At 37.1% G+C, this 17,434-nt stretch overlaps 1 protein-coding gene across 34 annotated transcripts in view; it reads left to right on the top strand.

The window, feature by feature from the left end:
• KCNMA1 (potassium calcium-activated channel subfamily M alpha 1) overlaps positions 1 to 16,287 on the top strand; it is a 527,339-nt gene extending 511,052 nt beyond the window's left edge. For 18 of the 34 annotated variants that reach the window (XM_041127120.1, XM_030030358.2, XM_030030356.2 and 15 more), the window contains 3 exons: positions 1,436 to 1,660; positions 3,761 to 3,789; positions 9,533 to 16,287. In XM_041127120.1, the coding sequence (XP_040983054.1) occupies positions 1,436 to 1,660; positions 3,761 to 3,789; positions 9,533 to 9,687 (409 nt within the window). In that variant the 3' untranslated portion in view covers positions 9,688 to 16,287. The remainder of the gene's footprint in view (positions 1 to 1,435; positions 1,661 to 3,760; positions 3,790 to 9,532) is intronic. The other 16 variants (XM_030030369.2, XM_030030386.2, XM_030030381.2 and 13 more) reach the window with 3 other exon arrangements.
• The last annotated feature ends 1,147 nt before the right edge of the window (positions 16,288 to 17,434 follow it).

Here is a 17,434-nt window from a genome sequence, read left to right as displayed (position 1 = left end):
TAGTAGCTAGACTTTCTTTTTTCTGAATGCTCAAAAAATACTCCTGTGGGCTTCCTACAGGTACTCTCTGTATCTAATAATCATTTCTTCCAGTAAATGGAAACCCTACTCTTGGCAGGCTGCCTTTGTACTTCAGTAGCACCAAGGCTGACCTCAATGCTTTAAATTGAGCGGACACATTTCCATCTTTGCAAACCGAAGGCCATTTAGCAGCATACTTGAAATGTGTCTTGATTAAGTGCCTACTAGAAATACACACACAGACCTGTACCAGAACTGTCACAAATCTACCATCTGTTACTGTTTCATTCTCTACAAAAAGCATCATTATTGGGTGAACATGGCAATAAACAACCCTGTAGCCCACCAAAGCGGTTTCTTCTGTAAGGATTTGGACAAATTGAGTAGAAAAAATTATTTTCAGTTTAGATTTACACTGTACTTGCTATACTTGGGATTATTTGTTGGATTAATAAGTGACTTCTGTCCCTGAGGCAGCTAAACCAGATTTCTTACGAGCGCTGAATTAATTTGAAAAGAAGTTGTGAGCTTTGTGATCAATTTTTACTCATTTCTTGCTTGGACAGAAAATGCCTATTGCCTTGCTCAAATATGTTTTTCACATGCGTGAAAAAATTTAGCAGCAGCATCTATTAGCCCTTCCTACCCTGAAAGGGGGTTAGTTGAAGGTGGGAATTCTTGAAATTGATAGAGTTTTTGTTTCAGGTCTGGGATGTATACTTAGCAATGCTGGATTCTTGGATGTGCAGATTTCTCTTTATAAATGCTCTTTGAGGCTGTGAATGTACATGTGGAATGAATGAACAAAATTAACCTCACTGCGAATTTGCTGATATATTTTCCTTAACTTGTTTTATGTACAGTCACAATCCAAACAAATAATTATATCCCTTGCTCTATTGACAGTATTTAAATATTTAGTAAATATATAGAAAGTATGTATTTAAATATAACTGCATCTAAAATCCTCCTCTCCCTGCTTTTCAGCCATTCTTTTAAATACCGTTGCTGGTGGGTATGTTACTGGTTTTTGTCAATATGTAAATCTATTTGCTAGAGTCATTGCATTATGGTGCAGCTAGAGAAAGGAGGGTGATTTGTGTGGTGCCTTCTCTGAAAAATCATGATGTGATTCACTTGAAGAACATCCTACACGGACAGTATGCCTGTGCAACAGAAAACATACAAAAAATGATATCTGACATAAGAAGGTCCTAAATCATAATGGGTATTATGTGAGCTAAAATTAGGTACAGACTGAAGGAAACAGAAATGCAAAAATCTGGGTAAATGTTTATGAGAGAACAACTGTAGAAGAATTTTTTTAGCAGAAATCTAAACCTGCTTTTTCTTTTTCTTTCTTTCTTTCTTCCTTTCTTTCTTTCTTTTTCTTTGTTTCTTTCTTTCTTTCCAGTTATGTTATCACAAACCCACCATATGAATTTGAGCTTGTGCCGACAGACTTGATCTTCTGTTTGATGCAATTTGACCACAACGCTGGCCAGTCCCGGGCCAGTCTTTCTCATTCCTCCCATTCCTCCTATTCTTCCAGCAAGAAGAGCTCATCAGTTCACTCCATCCCATCAACAGCAAACCGACCGAACCGCACCAAGACCAGGGATTCCCGGGAAAAACAGAAGTATGTGCAGGAAGATAGACTTTGATATATGTACCTGCTCCCACTGTGTGTGAAACTTGCATTCACCACCCATTCTCCCCAGTTAATGTTTCCAGCAGTAATGTTCCCTGTTTTCCCATGGAGTTCTCCCTTTTTGTACACATATTTTGCATATGTATGACAGTGTGCATGTGATTGTCATTTTTATTTCACCACCATAAAACCCTTAAGCACAACAGCAACAAAGCAGACGGACCAAAAGTTATTTATGATGCTAGGGGAGAAAAAAAAATTCTAAACCCATAGGCACACAGAAAACATAAATAACTCACTGCAGTTACTCTACATATCAGAAAATAGAGTATATTTAACATGAACACTTGCTCTTGATGTCAGAATTACACAAAGAAAGTAATTTAGTACAGAAGTGTTGACGTATGTTGCGGTAGGTTTTTTTATATTCATATTTACAGGAGTTGCTACATTTATTTGAAGCTTATAAAACTAACCCATTGGGAAAAAAAAAGAAAAAAAAAAAAACAAAAACAAAACCAAAAAAATCCCTACTGATTTTTCACTCTCAAGGCTTACATTGTATAGGGCTTACACTCTTTGTATAGATTATTGCTACGCACCTGCTTTATACCAAAGCAACATCAGGGACTTTTCTGCTTGTTTAAGGACTTCCTCTAACATACTAGCCTTTTGGAGATAGTGTCTTTTCCCTTTAACACTGAAACTGTCTGGGCATGGAGTTTTACAACTCCAATGGTTTAATTTAAGTTTAGAAAGAGTCTAATTGCATATTAAATTATTATTCTGTCTATTTATACTGCCACATGAATAGCTATATTTTCTTTCACTTTTGACATTTGGGATAAAAAGCCATATGTATCATAAATATTGGATGTAAGTCATTAAAAACTGCCTTCCTGGGACTTTTACATCTTTAAAAGGTGAATTAGTCACCTTATGTACAGAATAAATAATGTTCAGAAAAGAGCAAGCATTTTTCTATGCTTAAGTATCAGATCTCAAGGGACTTTGTTCCTTTCCCCAGATGGTCGTTTAACTTTTCCAAGCTAGAGTGGTGGTATAAATCTTCCAACAAGGGTCCTAATATGTGAAGATCCTCCAGAAATCCTGTTCCATGTTCTAGCTGGTTCTTTTTAACAGGTGCATGCCAGTCCACAGCACGCAGGAATAAAGGGGAAGAGAGCTGAGTACCTTTAAGGTCTCTCTCGTTTGGGAAGAAAAGGTGGTGCTGTGCCCAAGACAGCTAATGAGCAGAACAAGAGGGCTGGGGTGGAAATATTCACTGTGCTGAGGCACCATGTTCTAGGCACTTGCCCCAGAGCTTTGGTTCTTGCAGATTCCCACCAATGACACACCTAGCCAAACAAAAATTGTGGCAGGGAATTAAATAAAGTAGTGGAAAGTAACCTATCCTGGACAGCCATAGAAATGATACTTCAAGCTTGTTTTTTTTAATTTCAAATGCCAACCTTTTGAAATACAGAACTAGTTCTAGGTGGTATGAAGAGTTTCCCAGGGTAGGGAGGCCAGAAACACATACCACCTTCCCTGGCTACCCAGCAAGAAAGCATGCAGACAGAAAATAAATATTTGGATGTGGGAGTGATTAGCATTGTAGCTGCCAACCCAGACAAGGTGCTTTTATGGTTAGTGTTGTTTTCTACCTTCCCCTTCCCCAAGCATGATAATTTTGAAGATTTGCTTGCTGTGTGAATTGACAATGAAGCCAAGCACTTTTACTGACAAAACCTGGAACCATATAAGTGGGCTACAGAGAGTGCCACTGCGCAGTGTTAAGCATAATGATTGGAATACAGTATATATGTGTGTGTGCATTCAAAAGCAGCTGTAAGTCCTATCAGTGAAATATGTTGCAAATTGTGGATGGTCCCTTACAAATGAGTCTATTACAGTTGCCTTTCATCATAAAGACAAATTCATGTATTTCTTTTTGCAAAGAAAGTTATCATGTTTTGCCCTAAGAATATTTATTACTACAAGGATGTGCCAGTTAAAGTGCTCAACAGGAAATATGACAGTTTAAAAGCATTGTAAAACTTACATAGCTTACTTCTTTTTCTAAAGTGCAACAAGGATGAATAGAATGGGCCAAGGTATGACAATTAATGGTTCTGCATGACCTAGCAACTGCTGTGGGTTTCCTTCTATAACTTTGTCCTTGTGAAAACTTGTGAAATTAAAAAAAAAATAGTTACAAACTTTATTCAGTTATTGGTTTGTTTGTTTGGTTGTTTTGTTGGTTTTCTTTTGCCTTTTTTTTCCCTCCAAACCAGAAGTAAAACTGGCTGCTGCTGCTGCTGCTGCTGTTGCTCAACCCTGTTTTATTTTTTATCCTCTCATCTGCTTGCCTTTCTAATTGCACGTGTCCTTTTGTAAACACCCAGGTTCCTGCTCAATGAGGATGCCTACCCTGGTGCAGACATTACTTTAATTTCCCATTCTCATTCCAATTCCTTTCCTCCCTTCCCTTTCCTACTCCCCTGTCCCCTGTGTATGTTCATGAGCATCTTTTTATGTTGGCAATATTGACTGAAGGTAGTCGAGAGCAGTTATGCATTTTGGAAGAATGTTAATGGCTTTGACACCAAAATGCTTTTCCATTAATGTTTTATCTGTTTTCCATTTAGCAGAGGTAGGAAGGGTGTTAATATGAAGCCACTTGTCACATACTACATAATAATTTAAAAAAAAAAATAGTATTTGTATAACTGCATCTCAAATAGAAAAAATATAAACTGTACATTAGAGAAGCAACTTGTCTACTTTGTGAGCAACAGAAGAGGAATAATATGGATGCAAATCTGAATTCTTCAGATCATATTGAAGTCTAATTCTTCTCTGTCTTCTGTCCTAAAGTTGGAAGTCTTAAAGTTTTGATTTTTAGTTATGCCATGTGCAATTTTCACTGCTAACTATAGTCAAACTGATCGAATAGTTTATTACAGTGATGAAGATTTTCTGATATGGATATACTAATGAAATTGGGATGTTGGTCATTACAAGTAGAGGAAAGTTTAAAGCAACTATGTTATGTTGTCAAAATTTTTTATATTGAAAAGTAACAGGAAATCTCCCATTTGTTCAGAAACCTATCCCAAGTCAAACATTCTTAGTAAGTACCCTGGTTAGTTTTTGAAGGTGGAAAAGCAGCACCAATGTCAAGAGATGGCATTTTAGAGCTTTAAATGGAGATCCTGCCACTTGTATCACTCCCAGCATGGTTTTGACAATGGAAAGCTAGGTTCTTAGTAACTTTGTGGATCAGAGTGTTGACACAAAACCATATCTAGCAAACCTGCAGGTTCTTGGCATGGGTTCCCACTGGCCTAAACTGACAGAGTCAGGCATTTTCCAGAGAAATTCCCATTGTCAAAAGTAAGAATTTTGCTAGTTTAAAAAAAAAAAAAACAAAAAATCACCAAAAGCAATTCCAGAATAGCATATTTGTCCCAGAATTTTGCCTTGGAGCAAAATAAAGACCTTCACAGAAAGTAAGAATAGTTTCTTCTCTCTCTCCCTGCACATTACTTACTGCCTGCTTCATGTAAAATATTCATCTGCCAAACAAAGAATTGCTGAGCAGGTGGGTGGAGAAACTTTCATTACTTTTTTCTCATACAGGAAGAAATAGCATGGGAGAATTTTCAGTTTAGCTGTGAATGAGCTGCCTATATGGAACGGGGGAGGCACACAAACACATACATACAGACTCATTTGAAACTGCAAATGTCACAGAGGAAAAAAATGCATGTTTAAAACAATTGTACGGTAACCTGGGATTATGGTGAGAATACAGATTTAGTAAAATCTTTGTGTCATGTTTAGCTAGTACTTTCTTTGCCTCTGCTTAGAAGAGAGAGTGTTTCACAGTGACATTTATTCAAACGTGATTATTTAGTCCAGAATTAATGAGAGAAAGCACCAGAATAATAAATCTCTTGGAGAGAATTGCTGGAGTCTTATACAAGTTGAAGAAATCTGTATTTTGATCATTTTACTTTAATTATTTTATTTTTTTATGCTGCAGGGAACAGTCTTACACAGTATGTTAATTTTTCTTTATTTGTGATAAGAGCATGCAGCCTTTAGAACCTTCATGGATGCACTGGGTTGCTGATAGCCCATTGCAAACACAGGTGTTTGAGAGGAAAGTAAATGTTTTCTGCTTTCTGATACATGAAGTTACTTAGCTGTTCCAACATCTCTTAGGTGATGCTGTCAAAAACAAACCTGTCAAATAGCACAGGAAGATCAGGGACTCTCCTGAACAGCTCTTAAAAAAATAGAAGACTATGCCTGTTCTCACTATAAAGTAGAAACACACGGTAAGGATCAATATACCTATGCCAAAAGGGAGAGACGGACTGAACATGACAGAACTAAAAAAAAGTTGGTCAATATAACAACATATAAAGATGTAAAAAAGGGTTTTCTGGACTGATTTAAAGGAAAGAGTAAATTGTTTAAGATACATAAAAATCTGTGCTAAGACTTTGGAAGACATATCAAAGTCAGACTGTGAGCATAACAAAAAAGATTGTAAAAAGTGTGTAAGGGATTCAAGAAGGACATTTAGTAACTGGGAGCAAAATGTCTTATTGACCAAGAGTAAAGATGAGGAGTGTCAAGCTCACATTTCAAAGGTAAGTATAGAGGTTGATGGACTTCCACGGGAGATTTGTCATTACATGGTCAAAGACAATTTTAACAGCAGAAAAGGAACAGGAAAGGTATAAAGCTGGGTCCAAGCATTTGATGCTGGAGATGATAATGCCTGGATCAAGTGTTTAGCACTGGCAAAAAGAAATTTAAACAGCAAAAGAAATTAGAATCTACCAGTTTCTGCATTTATTATTTATTTTCTGTATTTATTACTTGCCAGGTAAAGGCAAAAAGAGCCTTGTTGGTGTCTTTTAAAGATCAGCTCCCTGGATATGAGTTTTATTGTAAAGACTAACATATACATAATAATTGCCTTGTTTTGAAAATTCCAGGGAAAGCAGGGGAGATGATGGAAGTGCTTTGCACTGGCTGCTGAGAAACACAGCACAGTTTATCCCTAATCCTTAGCACACACACAGTTCTCCCCTTTCTTGCTATGAGATTGAATTAACTTGCACCAACTTCTGTTTGTAAGGAAAGTTTGTGCACCATATGTTAAAAAAGAAGGTAGAGATAAAAGTTCACAGTGCTTAACTTGCCTCAAAATCATTTTAAACACAAACCATTAGAAAACTGTTAGTTTGAAATTGTTTATGTGATCTTCCAAGGCTTTTAAAACATGATAACCATCACACTTTACACCTCTCTGAAAGGTTAGTTTAATCGTAGATCACATAAAATTGGTTTCCACAAATGCATAATGGTTCATGTGTCACACTTGAACTAAATGGTTTTTTAAATGGAGCTGAAATTATTTTGATGTGTACACATTCCCAGATTTTTTTTTTTCCTACAACCTTTCTTAAACCAGCCCCCATCAGGAACCATTCCCTTAAAGTCTCATTAATAATTCAGATGTTCTGATGACTTTAAAAGATCTATGGAATTGAGGCTTTTTTTTTTTAGCTGCTTGACAAAAAGATAAATGAATGTAGAAAGAAGCGGTAGGAGTCTGGCAAGCTGTAGATCATCTCTGAACAGATTGTAACTTTATCATTCTGTCAGGAAGAATAATTTAAAGCACTTAATCAGTTAGCTTCAGTGTGCAGGATGTAACATTATGAATTCCTATCGTCCAATCTGTTCAAATCAAAGGGAACTTAATTATAATAGGTAAGAGAGAGAGAGAGAGAGATGGGAGATTGAACATTGTTCAGACTCAGGCAACTTTATGGGGGCAGGGAACTATTTACCCTGATTGCAAATGAGTAGGATATTTTAAAAAGATGTAAAATACATTTTAGAAAATGACAAGAAAATACAGTAGTTCTGTTTACCTTCAGTAATAAGCCACTAATGATTAATACAATTCCTTTTTTTCAATTTAAAATTTTTAAAAAGCATAAGCACAGGTAACAAACGTATCTGAAAAAAAAAAGTTGGATTAAACCCTCATGAGTTTGGGGTTTGTTGCTGGGGAGTGGTGGTGTTGCATGTAGATGCTTAGAATCCATATCAAGTATAAGTGTTTAAATTTCATCTTCACGAAAGTGACTGAGAAGTCCAGTAATTCTAGAGATCAATCCACTTCTTTAGAGGCCCTAACTTCGAAGCTAGTTGCTTATTTTTGTGCATTTATGCCCAGATATTTGTCCTTTATTCTTCCTGGTCTTCCAGTTTCTATTCTCTGCTTCACCTTCTGAGCTTTTTGTGCTCGATCCTTGGGTTTCGAAGGTGGATTTTGCTCTGCTTATTTTTATTTATTTATTTGTTTAAAATGAGCACTCCTTCCACTTCTGTCCTGATTCCAGCCCACATACAGCAGCATTTCAGTGATAAGCAAAAGTGGCCATTTGTATTATGTGAGACACTAAAGCTTCCGAAGCATTTTGGGTTCCCAAAATGTAGTAGTGCATACATGTAAGAGCAGCAGCTCTGATGTGGCACACATTAAACCTTTCATGTAATAATGAAAATGCCCCAGTTGCAGAATCCTATCCCCAGAACCATTTGTGCTCACTGCTCTGCACACCCACCTCTGGAATTTGGGGAAGGAGGGTGAGTGGAGTCCTCTGTTCACAAATGCTTGTCAAAGCGTGAGCACCTAATGGCCATAAGCCAAAGACCAGGAGTTTCTAATTAAGAAATGACAGCAGTAATTGCTTTCTAAAGGGCTTAAGAAAATTCTTTTTTTTTTGGTTTGTTTTGGTTTGTTTTGTGAATTTTGAGAAGTTTTTGTCCACATCTGTGTATGAACAATGCAATATAGTGGTTACAATCACAAGCAGATAGGGAATGGCTGCAATGCTGCAGCCTCTCAGCATCCTCACTCCTTCCCACATTGCTCCCAGCCCACCTTAAATCAGTACCATAAAATTCTTCCTATGTTCATGGAAACAGACACTGCCCAAAGATACAAAAGGAACAGCTTCCCCTCTAATCTTCCTTCAAGTCCTTGCTTCCTTTGCCTTGCTGTCACATATCACTACCAATCCACTCAGGATTCAGCCCCTACTACAGTCATCTGCAGCACCGAGTACGTTCCATACCCCTTCCCAAACTGGAGAGTTCAGCAGTGCCCAAGCAGGCAGGTTGCTAAGTAGCAATATAATGGCCATCCCGTGCAGGAACGCAGCCATCTGGCAGCATGAACGCAAGCTCTATTTATTCTAGCACCAACTGCGGAAAGTTCTTTACATTCTCCTGTGTGATTTCTGAACCAGCAGTAGCAACCACTCTGAGGCTGAAATTGTTCAGAGAAGCCTCTGATTCTTTAGGTTCTCCTCTGTATAGGGACTAACATACTCTTTTCTGCATTACCCTTATCCCATGTGCTCTCCCTGGCTTCTCAGTTTAGCCTTTTATTTGTATCATTTTTTCAATAAATGAATCAGAGGGTATTCACCTGAGCATGAAAAAAAAAAGAGCTCTATTATATTCAACAAGCAAACTAGCATATTGACAGTTTTCTTCAGCTTCTACTATGAAATCTGCAAACGTCATCCTCCTTTCATGAAAAGTCTTTTCAGAGGTATTAATCTAATGCACCGTACTGCTAGTAATTAGTCAAAGTCACCTTCTATTGATTGCCTTTTCTCTATAAACTTTACTGACTGCTCCCCCCTCCTTGGTTGTGGGTTTGGGTTTTTTTTGGTGTTTATGTGTATATGTGCTTCACTAATTAAAACTCTCATTTTCCCTCCTTATTCTGTCTCTACCCATTTTGCTCCTTAGCAGAAAAGAAATGGTTTACAGATGAGCCGGATAATGCCTATCCCAGAAACATTCAAATCAAGCCCATGAGCACTCACATGGCCAATCAGATCAATCAATATAAATCGACAAGCAGCTTGATACCACCAATCAGAGAAGTTGAAGATGAATGTTGACTCCTTCAAGGCCAGAACTATTTTTATAAAGCCTGACAAACTTCATGAATGGTGATGTGACATTTATTCCTCTTACATGCTGAACCACTGATGGAGAAGTTAAGGGCAAGCTTAATGGGAAAATAAAGTAGACAGATCTTTGTTTGTCTGCCTTTAATATTGCTTCCACGTATTTTGGAAACTATTTCATTTATAAATGAACATAATCAAAACTAGTCATGTATAGCCTCTAGCATTTTAAATTATTTTTATTTATTAGAAAAAAATATATTTTTCTTTTTTTTTTTCATTGTCAAGTATTTTCCCTTAAAGAAAACTGCATATGTGGCCAGACTCCTAAGAATTTAAAAAAAACCAAACCTCAGTCTTTGGCATAAAGGAGAATGATGGTCACAGCTATGAGGACATGTAATTAAGGGAGACAAATGATATATTTACAAAAAGGAAAAAAGGTCCAACTTGTATTTTAGTAAATCAAAAAAAAAAAGAAGGAAAAAAAAAAAAAGAACAGTTCACCAAAATGTTTCTTTACTGGAGGATGTGTATTTTGTTCAGCATTGACACCAGCTCTTAATAAACTGAACTTATTTATTTTCAAAGTTGAAAGTCATATTTTTGTACATGTAACATTCTTCTCAAATATTCTTTGTTTTATTACCATACACAGGTCATCTTAATTGCCAGTTATGTTAAGGTCCAATAATGCCCCCCCCACACACACTGCGCCCCCTCCCCGCCCCCCCCCCAGAGAAGCCCAGCATCCTTGATAACCTTCTGCAACACTGGCGTAGTGAACATCACTACCCTAAACCAAAGGCCACGTAGATAAGGTGTTCACAGGCAGCACTTGCTACAAGTGGCAAATCTGGCAATTCCACTCCACTTCCCATTAGCCATCAGCAGTTGCTAATTTCAGGAAGGCAAGTTTGGCAATTTCTCTTCTTTTGCCATGTATTACAGTGCTTTAATCCAGAGTGCATAAATAGTGCATGAAATCATAAGTTATAAACCTTCTCATCTACCATATTTTGTTGGTTCCTTACTTCAAAAGTGCTGATGACCTTGCATCACTCTTGTTTATTTAGTTCAAATTCTTCCTGCTATGTATAGAGGTTTAGCTCCAGAGCTTTGCACATTGGTGATAGCTCATACCTTGGTAAAAGGCATGCTGAATCTCTTTTTGGTGAGTTCAGATCAGGATAAGAACTGGTTTAGCCTCAGCTTTATAATCTCACCACATGCTGTTCTCAGTTAATTCCTGCACCAAGCAGCATCTTATTTTAGCAGTTACTTTTTTTCTTTAATTTATTTTCACTTTGCTGGGACACCACACATAAAAGTACAGTAATAACCAAATCAAAACAAAAGTAATGAATGTATTTATTATGATAACTTACTTACAAAAGGTCTTTGATGGGTGCCTTTTGTGTCAGCAGTTTCACAAAGTTGCCAACAAGCTTTATAGCCATCAGACAAAAATGTGATGTTTCATATCTGTGCTGCAGTATCTATCCACCCAAGCATTTGATGTTCTAAATGATTTAGTAACTCTCTCTATCTCAAATTAGCAACATCTGACACAATTGTGTGAAGAAAAAAAAAAGAAGAAAAGGCTGTGCTAATAAGGATTAAAACAAAAACATAAGACCCAGTCATCAGGAAAGGGAGAGTTTCATTGTGCAAGTTAACTTTAGGCTTTGTAATTTTGCAGAATTGTTAAACACCACAATAAAACATACCGTGGTACTTTTATCATTAGAGAAATACCAGTGAATCAAATAAATACAAAGCAGATGATGAATTTATTGTGAAAACAATGATGTCCACTATATAATCCAACATTTAAGCTAAACTATCTGAGCTTTAATGTTTGTCCACTGGCTGCAGTACGAATATAACCATACTAACATCTAATAAGCTTTATTCTGGAGTGACATCTTGGACTGTGACTACTTTGTTGTTACATTTTTGTAGAATAGCTCTTTAAAGACAATAACAAGAATTGTTAATACAGTATCTGTAAAATTGGATTGTTTAAAATATTTCACTCTCCTACAAAGTAACAAAATTTAAGCAGTATTTCATTATCATTTAGACCATGTTTAACCCATTTCACAGTCCCCAAACCAGAAGATGATTCTGGTGAGTTCTTCCAATATATGCTGCTTCAGCTAGTGACATGTTATAATCTACATCCAGTTTCTGTGTTGGGTCATGTTAAGCCTTTACTTTGAAGTCAGTGCTCCTTTTTCATTTATGAACTGCATTCATATTATAACCAGAGTGAAAAAGCTGGTCCTGAGTACAGGAGAATTTTTGAAATTTGTATTCAACTTTTCACTAAGTAACATGCAATTTTTTTTTTTTTTTTTTTTTTTGGAAGACTGGTGTTTACTGTAAGGGTATAGAACTTTATAACTTATACTTTATCACATACAGTGCCATTTCTGAATGTCCTTCCTTCCTTCCGAAGTGAGCGTTCACTGGATAAAACATACTAATGAATCAAATACAATACTCCTACATAGCTAAGCTTTGTGTGCATCTCTGTCCAGTTTAACTGTCACACCCAAAAATATTGTGCTGCCAACTGTACGTAAATAAAGGACAAGATCTGAATACACTCACGCTCTCTCCCAGCACAGCTAGTTCCATATGTAACAACGATAGATAGAACAACACCTGCAGAGAGCGAGCGAGACAGAGAGAAACAGGTATAGTTATGGGTTTGCGTTTCCCATTTATAGAAAAGCTAAGAACAATCAATAATCTTTTCTTACTCCTCTTTTTGATGATCAAAGATGCAGGACTGACTTCTGGCAATTAGATGGAGGAACATGTAGAAAACCTGTTGGAGATCTTTGACATTCAGCCATTAAAGACTACAATAAGGCCCACACCAATATTTGGATATATGAAGTTACATCAAGGCAAGTGGCTGGGAAAGTGGCCTAAGTGACAGCTGACAGATCACACGATGACTGATGCAGAAACAAGTTTTTGATCTTTATTAATAATTCTTACTACTTTCTTAAAAGACAACAAAAAGGGAATTTCAGCTCTTTCATTAACTGCATGCACAATTAATATGGGCTAAACATTTTTGGGGGAGGGGTAACATTCATTGGATAGACAATGTGTCTCTGTGTGTGTGTGTTTGCATATATGCATGTCCACAGATATATGTATGTGTGGGTATATACATGCATATATATATAGAGAGAGAGAGGTGTATATGTATTTGATACAGAGTCATCACAAAAAGATGGTCATTATTTTTTTAGGGGTCTGGTGTGAAGAAAGTCACAAATAAAAAGAAAATATGTGACTTCTTTTACAGACTGGCACATGAAGGCATTGTACCTGCTATTTCCTCCTGGTTTGACCAAAAAACCAGCCATTCCTGGTAGTTATATTAGCGGTGCACTGACAGTATGCTGCAGAAACCTCTCTGACTGCTGAAGCAGGTGTGTGCCCCAGTCCCTGCTTGCACTCATCCATGCACATGCATGCCCCCACATTGCCAGAAAGCCTGCTGTCTCTCTGTCTCATGGCTATTATTTTAATTGGTCCCCTGAAGTTCATGAGCACTAAGATGAAAGGATAAAACTGTCCTCCGATGGGGTGTTGTTTGGGTGGCCAGTGACAAGCACAGCTAACATTAAGGTGTAAAGAAAATAAACTATTCAGAGTCTAAATGCAATTTTTTAAGGCTTCAATGTGGCCATTTTACTGTTGCTTGTAAGATGATAAGTATATGATGTATTTATTAATAGAAAAAAAAAAAAGATGCAAACATTTTCTTGTACTTTTCAAAAGCTTTCTAAAACTGTCACCCCCGTTTTAACAGGTCTTCTTTCAAATCAACATCAATGGCCAAACAGTAGGAAGTACACTTGGCAGAAAGCACAAACTCCTTGCTCTGGTGCATGATCAGTTATACAGTGCTGCAGGTTTACGGACAACATTGTTATTCCACCTGTAACACAAAGGGACCCTGCAAGCCCTACTAGCCCAAAAGCCAGGAGAGTAGGGACAGAGAAAGCATGGGCTGAGAGGGACATGACACATCCAGGTCCTCAAGCAAATGTAACCATGTGGCTATCTCCAAGCCATTTTTGATGGGAAAGCCAGTGCTGCTTATACAAGGCGAAGGCCATGAGCTTCAGGATAATGAGAATCTTGTGTAGCCTTATTAAGCCACACAGATGTCTTGAAAGAGTTGATGAGTCTTCAGCAGCTTACAGGCTACTGCAGCGGCTGGGGCTGTACAGGAAGCCAGGTTTAGTCATACTAAAGATATTTTTTTGCCCTATATTTGAATGTTAAAGAAAAAGGCCACCCAATGATTCAGGCAGCATGGATGTTAAAAGACTTGGCCTCAGCCAAATGTGAAAAAGAGGAAAAATAGTTTGCATGTAATGTGCAAGAGACACTACAAAAGTATTGTCTATAGCCTTTTAATATAAGTTGTTGGGTGGTAATGGGCAAGGTTGTTGTTGGATTTCTTTTCTTTGGCCAGTGTAAGGAAGATTTGCATTTTTTTGAACTTTTCATAGAGTAGAAGAAGAGGAAAGTATACTAGTGTGTTCTCATTCAGAGAGGACAGTTTTTGTTGGGGGGGGGGTGTGTGTGTCTGTGTGTGTGTGTGTGTGTGTGTGTGTAAACTACAACTACTGCAATAATTGGATGCATAAACTAATGCATGACAAAGCAATAATTTACAAATAGGTGATTGTGCATGTTTTCACTGCTTGGTCACTCACCAGTGAATCCATAAACGTTAGCAACTGCCCTGTTCTAGCTGACTCACATGAGCTCAAAGTTAAACACAGAGTAAGTGCTTAAATGGTTTTATCAAGAAGCAGGTTCTTAAGGGCTTCTGGATCCCAATGTATCTGAAAAGAACACATATTGAGGCCGGGGTGGGGTGTGGTATTTTGTTTTTAAAGCTGTTATCATTGTGAATTTCTTTAGCACCAAAAGAAGTGTGTGTCTCACCTTTCATTTCTAGTTTTTAAATGTGCTTAAACAAAATAACCAAGTGAGTGAAAGGCATTGAACAGGACAAAGTGAAAACAGAAATTCTTTCCCTGTGTTACAGTGGATTGGCCTGGGAATATCTGTCAAAGTAAGTCAATGGCAGATGCATAGAAAACTCCAGGGGAAAGGAGAGTTCTTTATAGTCCTCCTTTTGTTTTCCTTTCCCTGCCATCTGAACTACCAATATCCCCAACATATGAGCAAGAACTTTTTTAATTTTTATTTTTATTTTAATTCTAAGGGTATTTGTTTGAACAAGTCCAGGCTTAGGGGATATAGTTTTTTAAAAATCATTATATATGCACACCAGGTCTCCTAATATTCAGTTAGCAGGCATAATATTTGTAATACTTTCGTACTGAGCAATACTAGTAGGTGTGGGTACAGCCCCCATCTGAAATAATGAAAGGAATGGAGTAGCTGTTCAGCTGTGGCCAGTGCCTAGGATGGTACATAGTCCTATAGTATTGACAATTCTGCCCCAGCATTTATCAAAGCTATATTTATATATGTATCTATTCTGCACAGATATTCTCTGCTATAGAACATGCAGCCACACTGAAACTGTATAGTCTGTAATGTGCAGTAGTCTATATAACCAAGTAAATTCCACTGAAGTTAATAGATAGGACTGCTGGTCTAATGTATCTGTTTTATATAATGGTGTACTACTGTTAACTGTCAAAATGAGAAGGGGAAGGAAGAAAATATAGAATATAAAATACTTTTTTATTACTTTGGGTCTAATTTAGAACAATATCTAACTTAAGAAGCTAAACACTAATGCTGCATCTAATTAGAACCTTAGTGAGGTTGAGAGAAAGCTTCTTACTGCTTCAGTCAATGCATTTCAGAGGAGATCTTTATAACTTAAAAAAAACCCCAAACCATAACACAACATATAGGCAGTTGAATAAATGTAATAGAAAGCATAGATTTTTCAGAAACCAAAAATTTGCCATATGAGCACTTTGTTGACTGGACAATAACTAACAGGAACCACATGAAAAGGTCAGCAGACGTTATCTCAAGTTTTCCTTAAGTATCAGTTAAAAAGTGCCACTTCTGCCATGGCATAGCTTGGGACACACATGCTTAGCCAATGCAAATAATCTAACCTCTGTCCAGAAAACAAGAAAAGATGATATAACTTTAATTTTTGCATTTCTGTAGAGTTCAAAGGTGATGGTTTTTTAATTCCTTCAGGAAAACCACACATGCAAACACATATATACAATATATTTTGATGGCTACATGTGTCTATTTAGTTATAATTTGGGTGTGGGGTTGGGGGGGGTACACTGAGAACCAGCTGTCATCTTGACTTAAAAGTTCATCAAGAAAAAGGAGTATGACTTCATCATTTTACTTTTTACCATTATGGGTTGGTGAGAGAGAACAAATGCTGGTGCTCAGAAATGATCTACCTGACTTTGTCATATGTAATATCCAGTGATAAATATATTGTCCTGTAAAAAGGGTTTGTACATAACTTGTACATGGTTTCATTTTGTATTTTTCTCAGATTAAAATTTATGTATTTGTGTTCTAAAAGAAGGAGAGATTGCTGTGTTTTCTTTTTTCTCTTTGAGACAGGATGTGTCCCATAAAGTTATGCAACACGTATCCCGAAGTCATGAATAATAATTTATTCATGAAACCAATGCTATTAATACTTTGAACTAAGAGTAACCCAGCTGCCTTTCTCTCTTGCTCACTCTCCAGAGTCAGCCTCTTCCTAATAATAATTAATATCAGCTGCTGTGGAGGATGCTGTGAGGGCTGTAGGTGAATAATTCTGCAGTAACAACAAATGTCACCCTTACACCAGTTACATAGTCAAATACAATTATAATCATCTGGTATAATTTAGCTACTTTACATGGTTGAACAGAGCATGTCATGGCACCTTTAGGTCTGATAGGTCAGGTTATGATGGATTGATAATTTTGCTAAGCAGTCCAAAGATTTTCTAATCTCTCATGATGAGTACATTTAAAAGATATTTGCAAAATTTGGACTATGCTTCTTCTATTGCAGTGCAGGAGCTAGGTATAATCCTAAATGCAACTGTATGTTTTTAAGTTTAAGAAAAACTTATTCTCCTTGTGGAGTCTGTAAGATTGCGTGCATGTGACTGGCATTCTGCCATTTAAAATAACCTTGTCATTAAAGTTGACATCATTAATCTTCTGTGCAGCAGCATCACCACAGTGATTTGTAATCAATCACAGTATGATAAACCTTGTTTGATTCTGAATCATGGCAAGGAAAGATGAAGAGCAGAGCACTGCAAAAAACTTAGTTAAGCAAAAAAGTGCAAATAGTTAATTGGTCCTAACTTGGAGGTACGTAACATAAAGAACCTGGTATAAAATGGCTACACTGGTGTTTTCTAAGCAAATAGAGTGTTTTTGGGGGAAAAAAAAATGAAAAATATCAATGGACAACACTATTTGTGCAGGACTATGGAGAACTGTGTAACAAACTGGCTCAGCACCAGTGAAACAAACTGGTCCAGCCCTCACTGAGTACACCTGTCAAAACCATCCTTAGATACTCTCACTGCAAGAGTTTATGTACCGTAAAACCCGTGATGTCTGTCTAGAACAGGTCAATGAAAGGACTACTCTATGTCAGTAAATCTGCATGGAGGTGTATACTACACCTACTTTAGACATTACTCCTCGACCTCAACCCTTCA

The sequence above is a fragment of the Aquila chrysaetos genome, chromosome 11, assembly GCF_900496995.4.
Source record: "Aquila chrysaetos chrysaetos chromosome 11, bAquChr1.4, whole genome shotgun sequence".
In the NCBI taxonomy this organism is placed as follows: Eukaryota; Metazoa; Chordata; class Aves; order Accipitriformes; family Accipitridae; genus Aquila; species Aquila chrysaetos.
This window is presented reverse-complemented; position numbering and strand designations above follow the sequence as displayed.